This window comes from Gasterosteus aculeatus, chromosome 1, assembly GCF_964276395.1.
Source record: "Gasterosteus aculeatus chromosome 1, fGasAcu3.hap1.1, whole genome shotgun sequence".
Taxonomy (NCBI): Eukaryota; Metazoa; Chordata; class Actinopteri; order Perciformes; family Gasterosteidae; genus Gasterosteus; species Gasterosteus aculeatus.
This window is the reverse complement of record NC_135688.1, coordinates 24,698,220-24,714,178: the sequence shown is the minus strand read 5'-3', so window position 1 is coordinate 24,714,178 and position 15,959 is coordinate 24,698,220. Positions and strand designations below refer to the sequence as shown.

Sequence of the window (15,959 nt, the reverse complement as noted above, 5' to 3'; positions counted from 1 at the left end):
CTGGTGGTCGCTCGGCTCTGCTTTGCTCGCCGTGGTGGTTTGGACGGACCGCAGTTCATCGCCACGTTGCACTTATTTTTCAAAGTAGAACCTCTTTGGGGTCGAGATCCACTTCCAGCCTTTCAGTACTTCTTTATAAGAGTAATGAAGCTCTTTAAGCGAGGACTTTGTTGATTAAGACTGGTTACAGATTGGTGGATGAAGCCTGTTCGGGTCACGGATGCTTTCTGAATAGTTGTGCTGCTTCAGGCCTCTTAGATCCATTATTGCTGTTTCAATGCCAATGGATGCTTTTTTTTCCCCATTAGAAACAAGTTGTGGAGATGGAATGTTTGGTAGATCAAGTTTATGCATTTTTACTGTTCTTCCAAACTCAGCTCTGCACCGTGTCTGATACGAGTGTATAAAGTATCCAAATCCAAATCATTTTTATTTCAGTGTTAATCATCCCGTTAATGATCATCACTTTTATTGCTGTATTAAAATGCAAGCCGTATTCTGGCGATGCACTTGGTCACGTTATTGTTGAATTGTATCTATCTCCTTTATTTGGTTTCTGAATTATTTATTGCACAAAACAAAATGAAGGAAACTGCCGTGCCAAGCATCATTTACATTACACAGCTGTTTCTTTCTGGAGAAGTTTTCCCGCGTAACTATTTTCTTTTCTTTCTTTTCATGGGACACGTGGGCGTTATAGACTAAAGCTCAACTGTGCAATTTTGCATCCATCAATCAAATGGAAGTTAATGGGATGCAACTGCCAAGGCAGCCACATATTGCGACGCCTCTCCCCTCTGATCTTTAGTCTTTCAATAAGATCATTTTCTATCGATGTGGTAAATACCAGATGAACCGGACTGACTTTACTTTTCACCTCCTTGAGGAGCCCCCCCCCCCCACCTCCCGCCTCCACGTGTTTTTGTCTCTTTGTCTCTTGACTATTGCCATAGCTGGTCTGAGCAGGTTGGTGGGCTTAATGGCCGACTCTCTTGTCTTGGGCTTTAAAGCAGACGTATTGTAATCTTGCTCAGTGAATTGCAGCACGTGAGTCATTGGTTACATAAGGCCGAGGTAGCTCCAAGCAGCGGAGGAATCCAGGACCTTGTAATTACTGAACACACTTAGAGATTACATCATGGATTGAGAGGGTTTAGCTGGCTGGCTGCTGGGAAGAGAGAATATGTGTGTGTGTGTGTGTGTGAGAGGTGTGGTCTTAACATTTTATTATTTTTGCACATATATTATGCACGTTGCTTCGCACACTGTATGTTCAGAAATGATTTAGTTTTGCTATCGACTGTTCAACAGTCGAGTATGTGTTTACCGATTGTCATTTGGAGTCATAATCCACATATAAACCCTACACACACACACACATTCGAATCATGTGATTGATGGACTCCTCGGCGAAATTATTTTTCCCATAAAGCCCAGCGCTGATTTCCAACCGGGGGTACAAGGACAGATTAAAAAGCTCAACTGGAAAGTAGTCGACTCAGCTGTGTTTAACGCTTGTGTCTCATAGTTAAAGGTTCTATTTTGCGGCACAAGAGTCTCTCTTCCTGTCTTTTCTTTTCTTTTTTTGTTCTACCTAAACATGACAAACCTACACATCTGTGTGATTAAGGAAGCGGCAGATTGCAGCATCATTGTTGAAGGATTACAGCAACGAGGTGAGAGGTCAATGGCCGGCAAACATGTGGCCCAGAAAGCGGACAAATGAAATTTGATTCAAACTCTGGTGCGTCTGTCGCCCAGGCAGACAGACAGGCCGACGTGGACTGATTTATTTATTTTGCAATCTCTCCACCTGCTGTTCCTGGTTTCCAAAACACTGATATTCAAAATATTGGAATGTTGACTCAGCAGCAACAGAATGAGTGACATGTGCTGAGCCTGATGTGTAGCTTTTCTCTTTCATACTGCACTCCGGAAGGCTTGAAACTAAACTCAAATATGTAACTTCTATTACATTTGCATAAATACACATTTGACAAAGTCTCACAAACATATATGTTAATACTGGAGGTAGAAGGAAACTTCCTGTAGGGAGAAATCTCTCAAAAGCCATAAATTGTTCACTGCTCAAAATATCCTTGTTTTGATCATTTAAATGCTGTGTCATGGAAAACCTCTCTTTAGAAAATAGACATACTACAATTTTCATTTAAATTATAATCTGTCTGTTTCATAACAAAAACAATTTTATCTTATTTTGCTATTTTGAATTCTAAATGTAGCAAAACACCATACAAGACATTGGTAAAATCCATGTTCAACACTTCATGTCAAGAGCCAAGTCCAATATTTAGCTTGAAAGTCCACATAGATCCCCAAATGTGTCTTTTTATCCTCCCTGGCTGCAATGCCACAGACTTAAAACAATTGTCCCACGTCAGGGAATTTGTTAACAGTGAAAGTGCTCTTCCTGTGATACCCGAATGTTGCTCCACCTCTGTGCACCGCTGCACTGCAGGATGTTTGTGCTCGTATCGCTCGGGTCACGCTGGAAGGGGTCATGTGGCTAAATTGATCACCAACCGATTGGTTTGCTGGCAGATGCTCAAAGTATATTCCCTCCTGCCGATCAAATGACAATTCATGTGATCCTCTGCTTCCCCGCCGAAAGTGAAAAGGAATCATTTGGGATGCGTCGTGATAAATGCCACACATTGGCGCTTTCTTGGCTCTTGGATTTCAAAGATCCAGCGTTTCCGCAAAGAAATTTACAAAACTACAACATGATAGCAAAGTTTTGACAGCCCACCAAACGTTCTGACATATTTCTGCTTCCCGACAAGAAGACTTGTGCCCCCGCCCCGCAGAAAATGTGGTGTCAGCTACTGAACCGTCAATCTGATCTGATAGAGGATGTCTAGTACATTACGTGCTGCTGTACGGCATAGAGAACGTGGCGGATCTGAACTTTCTTGTGAAATTGTCGACAACTTGCCGAGCAGCAGTTACCCAGCACTTCCATTAGTTCATTTCTTCCCTTCCCTTTCTTAAATTCGTATCACGTAGCCTCCTGCCTCGCACCATACAGTGTATTGAATCTACTTCAAAGCCTGCTGGAGTTGTGCTGACACATGCGTTTTGTGTCCTGTAAAGAAGTAACGGGTTAACCTAACTAGACACTGCTGAGCACACTGTTGACCGACACGGCTCAATAGCACAATACCAGCCGAAGAGGCTTGTTTGTGTGCAGCTGCGCTGGCAGGTATCGACGAGGCGTCCGCAGGGTGTTTGCTTGTTACTCTCGGATGGTTGGTTGTTGTTGTTGTTGTTGTTGCACTTTCGCATCTACTGTGCCTCACGCACAAGCTGGATGCAGATGATGCTAATCTCTCCCCGAGCACCACTTAGCGCACAAATACAATAGCCGGAGTGAGTGAGTGAGTGAGTGTCGGGACATGGGGGGGATCTACAACGTTTAACTGTGTTGTGCACTAAGTGTGGATTTGTGGCGCTAATCCATCCGTGTTTGCAAACACGTCTGTGAACTATCATACATGTCAGAGGGGATAACGTGTTCCTTTGGTGAGAAATTCAACCAGGTCTAAAAGCCATAAGCCTCTCTGATGCAAGTGTCCCCCTGTTAAATCATTACAACAGAGATTTCGATTGTTATTATTTTCTTAATGTCAAGTGGCTGCTGGAGCGATTACGCAATTTCCGCTTCGCTTTATTAGCATTCAGACCGCCGCGCAAACGCGTTGTCAGCGAGCCAGCAGCAGGACTGCACGCCCTCTTAAGGCCTCTTACAGCCGGGTCTCAAGTCCTGCATTCGTTAACAGGCGGTGGGATTTACTGAAACATACCTGCCTGCAAAATTCAGTCACCTTGGTGTGGCTCTCCTTTCCCTTTGCACCCTGCTTGGACCGTGTGTGGATTTAACTGTGCGGCTGCTCACATTGAGGTGGCGTGAAGTCATTCCGGGTAGTGACAACCCTGTATGTGAGAAGATCTCAAAGCAGATATGAAACAGTACAAAGCGTGTACTAACCATGCACGCATTGGTTAACCGCCTTAGTTTGTTATTAGCACCTCTGCATGCTCGGACTAGAAGCGTCTCAGAGTTTCTGATGGAATCCCTTTCGGAGAGTATCCGTCATTTATCCTGTCACAGTGTAGCATCCAGTGCAAACACACTCAGGCAAATAAAAGGGCTTTAAAAGTCCAACACAGAAAACGTCCCAATGACGCCTTTCAGCTTCTGTTCCAGGGACAAAAACAATGTTGTTTATTACTGCCACTCCTGCCCAGAACAGTTACCCCATTTCTCTGACTCCCACTTTGTTTCTCTCATCACTGGGAATTCTGCCCATTGATGTCTGGAATCATTTGGGCTCTACGTCCACTGAGCAGTAGCTTCTGCACTTCTACTCTGAGACCGGTTGTTACAATGTTCAGTATTATCTCATTCCTGTTTGATTCATCTTTCGCTGTTTTGCTCATTTTCTGTCTATTGCTATGGTTGTAAGGTTGTCACGCGTAATAGAATCAATTAAAAAACGCTTTTATCTTCACAGGCTAAGAAGAATCCCTGCACAGTAAATCCCAGCTATGTCCTTTGTGCTGGAACACTTCACCTCAGTCCAACAGGGACACTTAATACTGAACAAAGATTATTAATAGATTGATAGACTGTTCATGCTGATTTATAACTGTTAACTTTGCTCTTATGTTCAAGGAGGGTAACCTGTTTTTAACAAAAAACATTTGCCAGTGGCAAATAGCTTTGGTTTTATATTGGATTTTATTACATTATGTTTAAGTTTACAAGAAATACTTTAACTGCTACTGTGCAAAGAGAATACTGCTGTTAAAAAGCACCTTCTTTTAAAAAAAAATTGTTGTTGCACTTTTGTTCATCTAGCAGTACTTTAATAAAAGACACAATACACTGCTTTTTATAGTAAGACATGTCACGCTGGACTAGAAGCGCTCATGGGGCGGGGCGGCCAGCACCTCATCAATATGCAGTGAGGTGACTCGTCCTTATCTCCCAGGTGTCTCCCACGAGCTCTGCACATCTGCAGACATTATTGATGAGGGACATTTAGCAGGCCGACGGCAGGAGGCACGAGGAGAAAGAGAGGGGGGGGGGGGCGTTTGTTTAAACCCACGTGGAGCACTAAGCGGGTTCGGTGCGTCCGACACGATCCGGTGCTGCAGGAATGCCAGGCAGATAAAAAACAGCTCAGTCTCCCCTCCCGCGTCACCGCCGGTCTCACCGCCGCTCACTTCTGAATATCCATCTTCTCCCCTCCAACTATTCATCCTCCATGCATGCATCCCCCCTCCCAGGTCTCCCTACATACGCCTCTCTAGTTCTCACTTGCTTTATCCCGTCCTGTCCTCCTCTTTCTCACACCCTCCCTCGCTCTCCCCTCCCCTCCCTCGCTGTAGCGTTGTCTGCCCTATGAGATTAAGCCGGTCTCATAAGGAAAAGGGAGAAAGAGAGATTGCCGGTTGGATTAAAGTCGGACGGGAATGAAATTCTATGATCTCGTTGTTTAGACGAGTCACATAAAGTTGCTGTGTGTGTGTGTGTGTGTGTGTGTGTGTGTGTGTGTGTGTGTGTGTGTGTGTGTGTGTGTGTCTGTGTGTGCATGCGAAGGGTGGCGACCGCTTTATCCCCTGTAATGACAGGGAGCCGGCCCGGAACAACTGGCCCCGCGCTGTTGAATGCTGGGAAATGTGTCAAATTATGGTGTGATGATGGATTGGGCGGCCGAGACCGTACGTTGTGCAGCGATCGCGTCTATATTAAAATAACAACCAGGTAATATTACAATAGAACGCCCCTCTTGAGAATCCACGAAGCTTTTACATCAAATATTATATTAATTGTGAACACAAAAACTGTCTTGGGACTTGTTTTCGTTAGTATTTATAGGTCAATTTAGTCATTTCTAATGACAAAAGTGAAATCTAACTAATTTTAGACAGTTTTTTGGGGTTGATATTGGTTGGTATTGTTCATAGCATTAACGTCACAGTGTCCTAACCCAGGCAGCGAAAGCTAGCATTGCCCTGACCCAGACATGCACTAGCTATACATATACATATACATATATATGGATATGGATATATATATATATATATATATTAACTACTACAGGTTTACTACTACTACCGCTTTTATTGTGCTATTTGGAGGTGTTGAAGTGGGATATCTTATTGTGAAAGGCCAGAATTGGGTTCTCGGATATGTTGACAGCATTCATGGTAATTTTGGCAACCCTTCAACCAATATTTAATCCCGCGAAAAACAAAGTGTACAATGACGATGGACGTCTGCCCGGGTCAGGGCAGTACCAGTGCACGGCTGATTCCCCGGCATCAGCGTCTTCTTACGATGATGATGCTTGATGAAATTCAAGTTTCAAACAAAGAAATAGCCTTGAGGACAAAACCGTGATTTCTTCGCCGGACTTCGCTTTTACGACTCCCCTTCGCCCACGTGTCATCCCTATAAAGATGGCCAATCCTCCTAAATTTAAACAAAGCGGTGCGAGTGAACGCGGCCCAATTCACAAAGGCGCTGCGCAGCCACAACTCGTAAGCAGATGGGGCCGGCCCTCTGCGCGTACGTTGCTGGCCTGCAGAATACAGACCGAGTCAGGAGAAGTGAGTGGCTGATGAGGAGGGGGTAGTGATTTATGTATGAACCCTCCCACACCGAGGGGCTCGACGGAGGGTCAGTCATCAAGGTCCAAAAAGAATCAGCTTATCGGCTGATCAGCCGCAGGTTTAACTGCATGATGAACTTTATTGTTCTTGAGGGGAAATCCCATTGCAGGATGCTGATATGATGGGTATTGATTGACATGCAGCGGCCTGCTCTCTGAAAGGCGACAAAACAAATACAAATGCAACCCCGCGCGCGGGCAGGTTGAAACTGCGTGCCGAATGCCAATGCGACGAGTGCTGATGCGGCGCGCGTGTTTCTCTCACAACACGTAGCCGCTCGCACTGGGATGGCGACCTTGGGCTGCATTGTTATTCATTACTGGACGGAGGCTTATTTCTTGGAGACACAAACCTGCAGTGGGACGCGAGCGGCGTTCCTATCTATGCTCACTGTAAAAAGAAGAAGAGTGGAGAGATCAGGCAGCAGCCTGGACAGATGAAGAGAAAGCCCCCCCCAAAAAAGGTCCCGCTGTTCCGTCGGTCGGGTGCTCGACATGCTCGCGGACTGTTAAAGAGCAGAACTCTTTTGAAAATAACATTTTAAATAGGTATTTAGGAAGGTAACGGCGGAAGGGAAACTGTGGCACGTGAAGGATCGGCCGACCGGAAGTTTGAAAGATGGATTTTTCTTCCATTTTGCTGCTCCGTGGCAGCTAAATACATCATATTCCGGTAGGCGAGTCGTGGCCGCGTGCTCAAGGACCTCTTGTGATTACGGGCGCTCTCTCTCAACAAAAAGAAATAACACTTTTACCGGCCGCTCTACAGTGCCGATGGCTGCCCGCCGACTCCTCAGGCACTCCCATTTATCTCCCGCTGCTCTGCAACCAGAGAATGTGTGTCAAGAGGGGGAAACTGTTTGCACACTGTTGTTGTGTTGGGCCGAGGATCTTTTATCAATCAGTGAAGTGTGGAAGCATATGACCGGTTTTTGGAGTAACGGGACCAACATGCCCGACGAGCTCTTTGTCCCGTCCTTTACGTCCTTCAATGGAACGAGTCATGAAAATAAGATGGGACCCTGGTAAAAGGTCAGCGACGCTCACTTTGTTATTCGTTCCCGGCTCTCAGTCATTTACGCCACTCGGCCCAGATCCACTCTCACGGCTGCCTGCCTCCCTTTTTGTTAGCCTGCCAATTTGAAATGAGACAACTCATTCGTCAATCACTTTGTCCAATCTGTTAAACCTAAAGGTACCGTAACTCTTTATTTAAAACGGGTAACAGTTGTTAGCCACCGCTCCCCACTTCTCCGGCCACCAACTACATTATTCTCCCGTGTTCTGAGGCTTCTCTTTCTTAATCTGAGGATGAAGGCAGACAGATCAAGTGACAGTTAGCATACCAAGACCATTTGTCCACTAGAGGAAGTGTGTGTTCCATGGGACCAGCTCATGCATCGCACATGAGCCTTATTGTTCTGTGCACTTCTGTGGTCCAATTTATTGAGGATAAATGCATTAGTAGTCGCTTCAAGTATAGCTCGTTATGTCCGTTGTCCCCCTCGCTCAAAGATGTCCACTCGTCCAAGAACCTCCCATGTGGAGACCCCCAATCCCACACGCTCGACAGTAAGGATTACTGGAGACTATGATCCAAAATGCACCAAACTAGATATCCCAAAATTGCTTTGAACCGTAATAAGGTTCTGACAGAAAATTGAATGTGCTTCGAGAGAAGAGTGGTCTCGATTCTTTCGTCTCGCCCTGCGATGGGAGGTGACTCAACCAGTATGAAAGAGGGCAACGGGGCCTTTTCATACGCTTTTCAAATGGGTGTGTGTGCTTCAGCGTGCGCCTGAGGGAAGACGAGGGTCATCAAAGAGCCTTCGCATCAAAGCCGCCCCACGTAAATCTGTTGCGTTCTGGCTCCACTGCTTTGAGAGACGGACATGATGCCTTCAGCTTACGTACATACACTTAACATGTTCCCCAAAGATTTGTCATCTTTCCTTGAAAAGAACAGGTGGAGGAAACATTCATAAAGGACGAGGAGAAACTCGTTGCAAGGACTTGGCCTTGTTTTTTTTAAGGAATCACTTTCTCCTCCGGGAAGCTTTATCTTGATTAATAGACTTTAGTGGACTTTTGATTGAAGAGATTTACTTGAGCTGCCTGTGGTATGGGAAAATAAACGTCATTCAATAGATTCTGTGGTTATTGGTAAACCCAAAGCTTGTCAGAATGTAGTGTCTACGACCACCACAGCACTAACAAACAAAATGCTGGCACTGTACACTTATTTGAAGTTGGAACATTATGTTATGTGTCCTGGCAGAAAATCGAAACTTTTAATGTGATCGAGTCTTACATCCCTCCCCGGAGGAACGCCCGCTCTCATTAATAGTGATCGGCCTGTCCCGAACCATCAGAATAACTTCTTGTGAATCCTTAAATGTGGTAGCGTTGGACTTGCTGATGGCTGCTTCCATTTCTCTCGTTTCATATGTCGCTCGACATCACCGTCTCGATCTGACTCCTCGCCATAACAGCATACTTTTCCCGGGAAATTGCCCTTATCCGAATGAGGCATTCCCGTCACGTAAGGCTGTCTGATGCCATCGGGGACAGCAGGACAACAGTCGATGAAACAACCCACGCGCTGTCCCGAACCGGATTCCCATCACCCTCTGCAGCTACCTGTGGCAGCCGATAACACTGAACTACTGAGAGTAAGACAAATGTCCTCCCTTCACATTAAAAACACACGGCTCCTCTCATTACACGGCCACACGAGGCAAAACACACGGCGAGCCAGACCGACTTTGCGCTAAAAGGCTGAAGAAAGTATGTTTTCATCTGTGAAGTGTGTCAAAATAGTTTTTTCCTTTTTCTTCAACATTTTGTTGCATCGGCTTGAAGGCGTGTGAGTGTTTACGAGGTCACTTAGTAAAATCAAGCAGCGGGGATTGGGGGAGGGGAGAGGAGTGGAGGGGGGAATCTGAGGGACGGGGTCTTGCTCCCATCAGCGTTCCAATCTGCTGAGTCAGCTTCCCTCTGCTCATCACCCCCCCTCTCCTCCTCTGTTTCTCTCAGTTGCTTCCTCTTAACAACCAAAGCACTTTCACCCTCCTTGTTGTCCCTTCTACACCTTTTATCTTGATATCCTCGTACACCCCCCCCCCACCCCATTTTTCTGCATCCTCTCTTCTCTTCTCTTCTTCCCCCAGCAGCCCAGATGCAAAGCCGGAGAGAGAAAGCATCCGTCATCCACTCGCTTTGTCCTCCCTCCCTCTCCATTCCCAGCCCTCTTCCACCCCCCCTCCCCCCCTCCCCTTCCCCTCCCCTCCTCTACCCTGCTTGCCGCGGCTGGGATCACTGCACTACTCCATGCGCCGAGATGGAGAGCACACACAGGGGGCGTATTGCAGCTCGATTAAGCCAGGTGGAGAGCGGCAAAAAGGGCTGAGTTGTCCCAAAGAGAGACGCGAGGCGGTTGGGGGTGGTGCGACCCGTACCGTCCATGTCAGCCCTACAGGACGCACAATTTGTGGACAGGCGAGGGATTTGATGGTCTGCACACCGGACGTGGGCATTCAACAAGGGCGATCACTTTGACCACGGCGGTCAGATGTTTTCTCACTAACTCTGAATCCTGCGTCCGAGAGGCTCCTGTTGACTCTCGATATGGATCCGGGTTGAAACTGGATCGTCTTTGGATGTGGATTAGAATACTGATGTACCGCATCTGAGTTTTGGCATTTAGAGCGCTGTGGCAGGTCCACATGGACATGTTTGGTTTCTCCAAGATGCCAAAGCTGTCTGGGTGAGTGTTCCTCCGTGAGTTTTATTCCTATGTCTTGACAAGTACCTCTTCTTAGGGGAGAAATACCGGATAATCCGGCTGATATATATAAGTGAGGTTGTCTGAACAGTGAAGAAGGTGTTTAAGTTGTCCTTGGAAGAGACCGCAATTTACTGACAGTAAATGTCACTTTGTAAAAAGTTGTATGACATGAATATAACATTTTTTATTTTTACAGTCAACACTTGATGAAAGGCACAACCATCCCTTGATGTTTCATTAACATATGTATATATACATATACATATATGTTGGGGGGGGCTGCCTCAGATGTCTGCCGTCTTCTCAAAATAGAACGACTTCGCCCTCGGCCTGTGGTGTTGAAAAACAATTACAGTTGAAAAAAGCAATACCCGGTTACTCAAGATATTGCACAGACACTGTTGAGGGTAAATGTCCTTGGTTCCATTCTGCGTGAGCCGTCCTGTCATCTGTGTTGTTTTAGCGACTATAAAATGTTGGCGTCTGTGATGCCAAGATGCGCGCGGTGACCACAGCTGAGGCTCAGCGAATATTGGAAGCGACAGGCAAAGCAGGATCCCAGAGTCCGAGGAGCCAGTGGAAAAGATGACGAAACAAGAGAGGATGGACAGCGGGTACTGAACAGGATGGGAGCACACGGTGATCCAGCGCAGAGCACCGAGCCGCAGGAGGAGTCGTAGCCAGACTACCAAGTAGTAGCTAAACAGTTTAGCCTGAGCAACACTATCCCGTCTCCATGATGCTCACCCGGCCCCGGTATCACTGGTGCACAGGAAAGGCAGATATATGCTTCATTCAGGGGTTATTTCCTTTCAAGTAAACTGTACCTCCCACGTTGAATACAACCAGGCCTGAGACGAGGCCGTGGTCTTCTACGCCACCCGTACGTATGTGGACACATGTTGGTGTGATCCCTGATTCATGCGTGGCCACATCCCCTTAGCCCTCTAAACAAGGCTCAGGGCAAATCTCTTAAACCTCAGAGGTTTGCATCCGGAGTGCGTCTCCCTTTCCTCCGAGGAGAAGCATTCACAGCAGCAGCTCAGTCATTCCACAACATTTCTTTGTTTTATAAAGAAGAAGAAGAGAAAGAACGAGCAAGTTTGACCGGCGTTTAGGATTTGCGCCGGCCATTCAAAACCAGTCCTATGTTCTGAATTATTATTAGTGAGTGAGATTATTATTGGGACTTCTGTTATGAACCTGCGCCTCACTTTGTATCTCACTCAATCACGTGGGGAATCTCGACCATACGGTCTGGTTTTTCCTGTTTCTCTTCAATGAGATCGACGCCATTGGCAATATTCTTTGTTCACTAGTTCATACATCGATCTGAAGGTGACATCCGTCTGTGGTTTAATTTGAAGGAGATGGTGCCGATGTGTGTTTGTCTTCTTGGGGACATGTGGATCTGTGTGACGTCACCTGTCTCGCTTTGCTTTGAATGCCTTGCTTTTCGAATGCCTCTTTGGAAAGCAAGGCTGCTTCTGTAATACCAAATTATGCAAATATACAAGGAAACCAAAGCAGCAAGCTGTGCTCTCCAATGTTTTCGATGCTGAAGAAGCACAGCTTTAAAGTTTTACAACTTCTCCTGTGCATCAGGTGAGAGATAAACCGAGTTCTTTTATTGAGTTTTTCCCGGACTTCATTTCAAAGAGTGTTCCAACAAAAGCACACTTAACATTGATTTCTCCCCCATAACTAAAGATGACTCCCGCAGCACAGAGGCAGGTGTGCGTATGTTCACACTTTTGTCTTTATTTGACTTCAGGTTTGGATAAACTGCTTCCATTTGCAATAAGATGGGCTTTCCGTACCCTCCTCGCTGCCACTTTCCCTTTTGCGTTACCATTTTCTTGTCAGCCCGTCCAAGTGCTCGCCACACGCACTTATCCACATTGTTTCATTGTTGACACACTGTAAAATGGAGAAAATGAATAACGGCGTTGCACTAACTGGCGCCAAGAGAGTGTTTGCCTGCCTGGCAAGTTACCCGCGTGTTGCCCGCTCCCCAGATGGGGAATCGGAGCCTTCTGTTTGCACACGCCGCACCAGCCAAGTTTGCTTTGCAAACTGTATTGAGGAATTGTGGTTAGTTTATTGCCTTCTAATGCATTGTAATGAATCATTAAATCACAGCGATCTGTGGTCCTCATTGTTGCGTTTGTTGATGTTTGACTGTGCTTCGTGATCACACATCTGGCTTTATTTCCAGGAGGCCAATCGCTCTCATCCACGCATCGTAAAGACGGGGTCAGGGACCTGTTTCGGCGTTCTGGAGGGCGGGACAGTCTTGGCCTTTTGGTGTGTCGGATTCTGGCGATGAAAGTCGCCAGCAGGACTTGTTTGTGTATCAGATTACAGCAGCATGTGCCAAATTGCCTTCCGCTTTTTGCCAAATGCATGCTGCTACTTTAGAGGGCAGAGTTCCATTGCACACACGGCCATCTGACAAGTCGTGGGCCCCCCCTTAAAAAATATATCCTTTTCAAAATGTTTGTCAATCAGGCCACCCCTTACTTTTACATCACCTGTAGTCGATTTTCAATTTGAACTGTTGAGCCCAGTGTACGTAGCGTTTTTGGAAGCTGGTTGAACCACACAATCAAACAAACTTTCTAAAAGAGCCCGAAGCGGAATTTCTTCTCATCTCATTCACAAGAATGAGATGAGAAGTTGCACACAACCAATGGCTGTATGCCAAGAAGGAAGCTACAGCCTGGACAGTTATCTTAGTTTAGCATGAAGACTACAATCGGGGCGGCGGGGGGGGCGGCCCGGCCCAAAAGGGGTTAACTGTCACTTTCTCACTCCCTGCGCGGTAACCCTTAAAGTTGGATTTTCTTGATTTGCGTCTGGATAATCCTCCTAAGGGATTTGGTCGGCGATCACTGCAGGAGGGGCCGGCGGGGTGAACACACTGCCGGCTGTTTCTGTCGGTGTGTCTGATATCACATCACAACCCCCTTCTCTCGCTTTCTTCCCTCTCACCTGTCTGTCTGCTTCATGCATGTGTATTCATCTTCCATTCCTAGTTGAGATTATTTCTTTTTAAAAAGAGTTAAAGAAAGCTGAAGCAACAGGGGCCAATTTAGATTCACGCCGCGCAGAATCACACGTTTTGTAATCTCCTTTTTATAAAAGATGGCAGCTCTGACATGGAACCCTTTAATCATCCCTTCCTTCTCACGGCGGGGGATTCATTTCCGGGTGAGCGCTAACATTCTCTTGTGTTATGATTGCCTCATTTTACTTCCCATAATTCCAGTCGTCTCTGGCACAAGATAATTCTGAAAGGCTGAAGCGATGCGCTTCACGCCATCCGCTTTTGGCGAAAGACCAAGAGAGATCAAAATTTGATTTCAGTTATGCAAATGTTCAAAAACCCATTTTGCTCCGTTCCTATCCTGAACTCCCCCCCGACTCAAATAACTGTGAGAAAAACAAATAACTTGGAATAAGCAACATCTCTCAATTACGCCTCAATTCACAGCCGCCGAGCGCGATGGAATTCACATGCAATTTGCTGATCAGTGATGCAAAAAGCGAGTCTCTTATTGGGATTTTGCCCATGTGGGGACGTACACTCGACGTACACCGCGTGGTTCTCTGTAAGCGCGTTTATGTCTCATGCATTCTGCATGGAGACGCTCGGTGCATTATTTAATCGGGTGCATATGCTTTCGCCTCATGGATGGATCGCCGCCTCGGGGCAACAAAGCTCTGCCATGTGACGGCGTTCGGCCATCGGCTGAACCCCGTCTCAGTCTTGGAACCTGAAAGCATCAAAAATCCCACCTATGCGTCCCGGGGTGACCCATTCAAGGGTCGGTTGTGACTTCTCTGTTCCCTTTTGTGTATTAAGATAGCACTGAAGCAGTGTGTGTGTTGTCAATATGGGGACGACAGGCGACCAGCAGAGACTCCAGGAAGTGACTGTATGCTCCCCCCCCTCCGACCACAGAAAACTTAACACTTCCAGGACATTTACTGAATGAAGTGGAAGTCTCATTGTAACATTTACCCGTACAGCTGTTCCCTTTTCACTCCCATAGTGCCCGTGTTGAAAGGCCAAGGACACGTGGCGAACTTGGGCATCTGTGTTATTATTATATAACATGGATGTTGCTTGCAAATGTGTGTATATCTCAAAGTGACCATGTCTCCACAGGTTTGACCAGTGTATGAGGGTGTTTTACAAACCCTGTGAAACTCTCAGGGAAGTGCATACTCAATAATTGATCACCTCGGCTGAGCTTTACTACATACAGTTAGCAATTATGTCCTCGTAGGACGGAAGGAAAGTTAAAAATATCTTGTGTTATCTTGCATTCCGTATTCTCTCTCTCGCACACACACACACACTACTCTGGGTGATGTTTGCAAAACGGAAGGATACACTGAAACACATGAATGAAGCATGACAGAAAAGAAATGGTAAATTAAAGGATCCTTCCCATTTATCTTGTGGGGAAATTGCATTTAGTTGCATTGTTTTTTGTATGTTTCAGTTGAGATTTCCCATCATCTGAGCTTCATTTAAGTTGTCAGTTAAAAATATGCGTTGTATGCTTTCTACTAATTCTGAAACAAACAAAAAACTTTTTGCTTGCCAGTTCGAATTTGTTAAAATGCAACCGCAGCATCATATTGTGCAGTATAGCGCTGCATTGCCGCAAGTTTGAGTGATTGACAAATGAGCTAAACACAATGGAAACGATGTGTAAGGATTACCGCGAGACGAGGCACGTGATTGATGAGCTCCCGCTGACATCGTGTTGTCCGTTTGGCTGACACATGTGTCCTCCAAAGAGGCTCGTTGAGTGATTAGATCTGCTCCAAATACTATCGCGTCACGCTGTAGCGAGACCGTGTCTCTTCAGAGGCCACGCGGTCACACAAACACACCTACAACGCACCGTATACCCCACACGTGCACGCACCGGAACCCTGGCACGCATCAATGTCCTTAAATTCCTGCACTTCACTCCCACTGTGCGTCACTTCTCGAAGTGCTTTGTGAAAACAACGTGTTTTATCCGAGGCGCATCGCGCGCAGCTGCACGCCTCGTGCTTTTGTCCTCCTCGCCCGCCGCCATTTCCCACTTTGAAGAATCCAGGCACGTGTTCTCACATTCACCGAATGATTACGGTGCTCATGTGTAATCTTATTTAGCGGGCGCTCGGGCGGCGCCCCGCTATTCTTAACCCGCGGCTCTTTGCCTCCGTGTTTCGGTGCAGATGTTTCCAGCCGTGCCGGAGTGTTTTCTGCCTCCGCGCGTGGTGACATGGAGCGAATGCAGCTAAGTGACAAATGCAGTGACTCTAGTGTTTGTGTTTGCCGTACGATCGCACATTGTGTAGTTTTACGTGCCGCAAGCATTAATGCATGAACGCATGCACGCACACACACGCACTCTTTACAAATCAACTTTAACCAAATAGGAGGAGTTAGTCAATGCTTTCAA

The 15,959-nt window shown here is 46.4% G+C and overlaps 1 protein-coding gene across 5 annotated transcripts in view; it reads left to right on the top strand.

Annotated features, from left to right (window-relative positions):
• The window catches only part of LOC120828751 (FERM and PDZ domain-containing protein 4-like), a 46,173-nt gene that overhangs the window by 6,028 nt on the left and 24,186 nt on the right, over positions 1 to 15,959 (top strand). Inside the window, exon 1 of one of the 5 annotated variants that reach the window (XM_078098207.1) lies at positions 10,299 to 10,467. The exons of the other annotated variants lie outside the window; for them this stretch is intronic. Coding sequence (XP_077954333.1) covers positions 10,427 to 10,467 — 41 coding nt within the window. The 5' untranslated portion in view covers positions 10,299 to 10,426. Of the gene's footprint in view, positions 1 to 10,298; positions 10,468 to 15,959 lie in introns of those variants that run through there. 5 annotated transcript variants of the gene reach the window in all.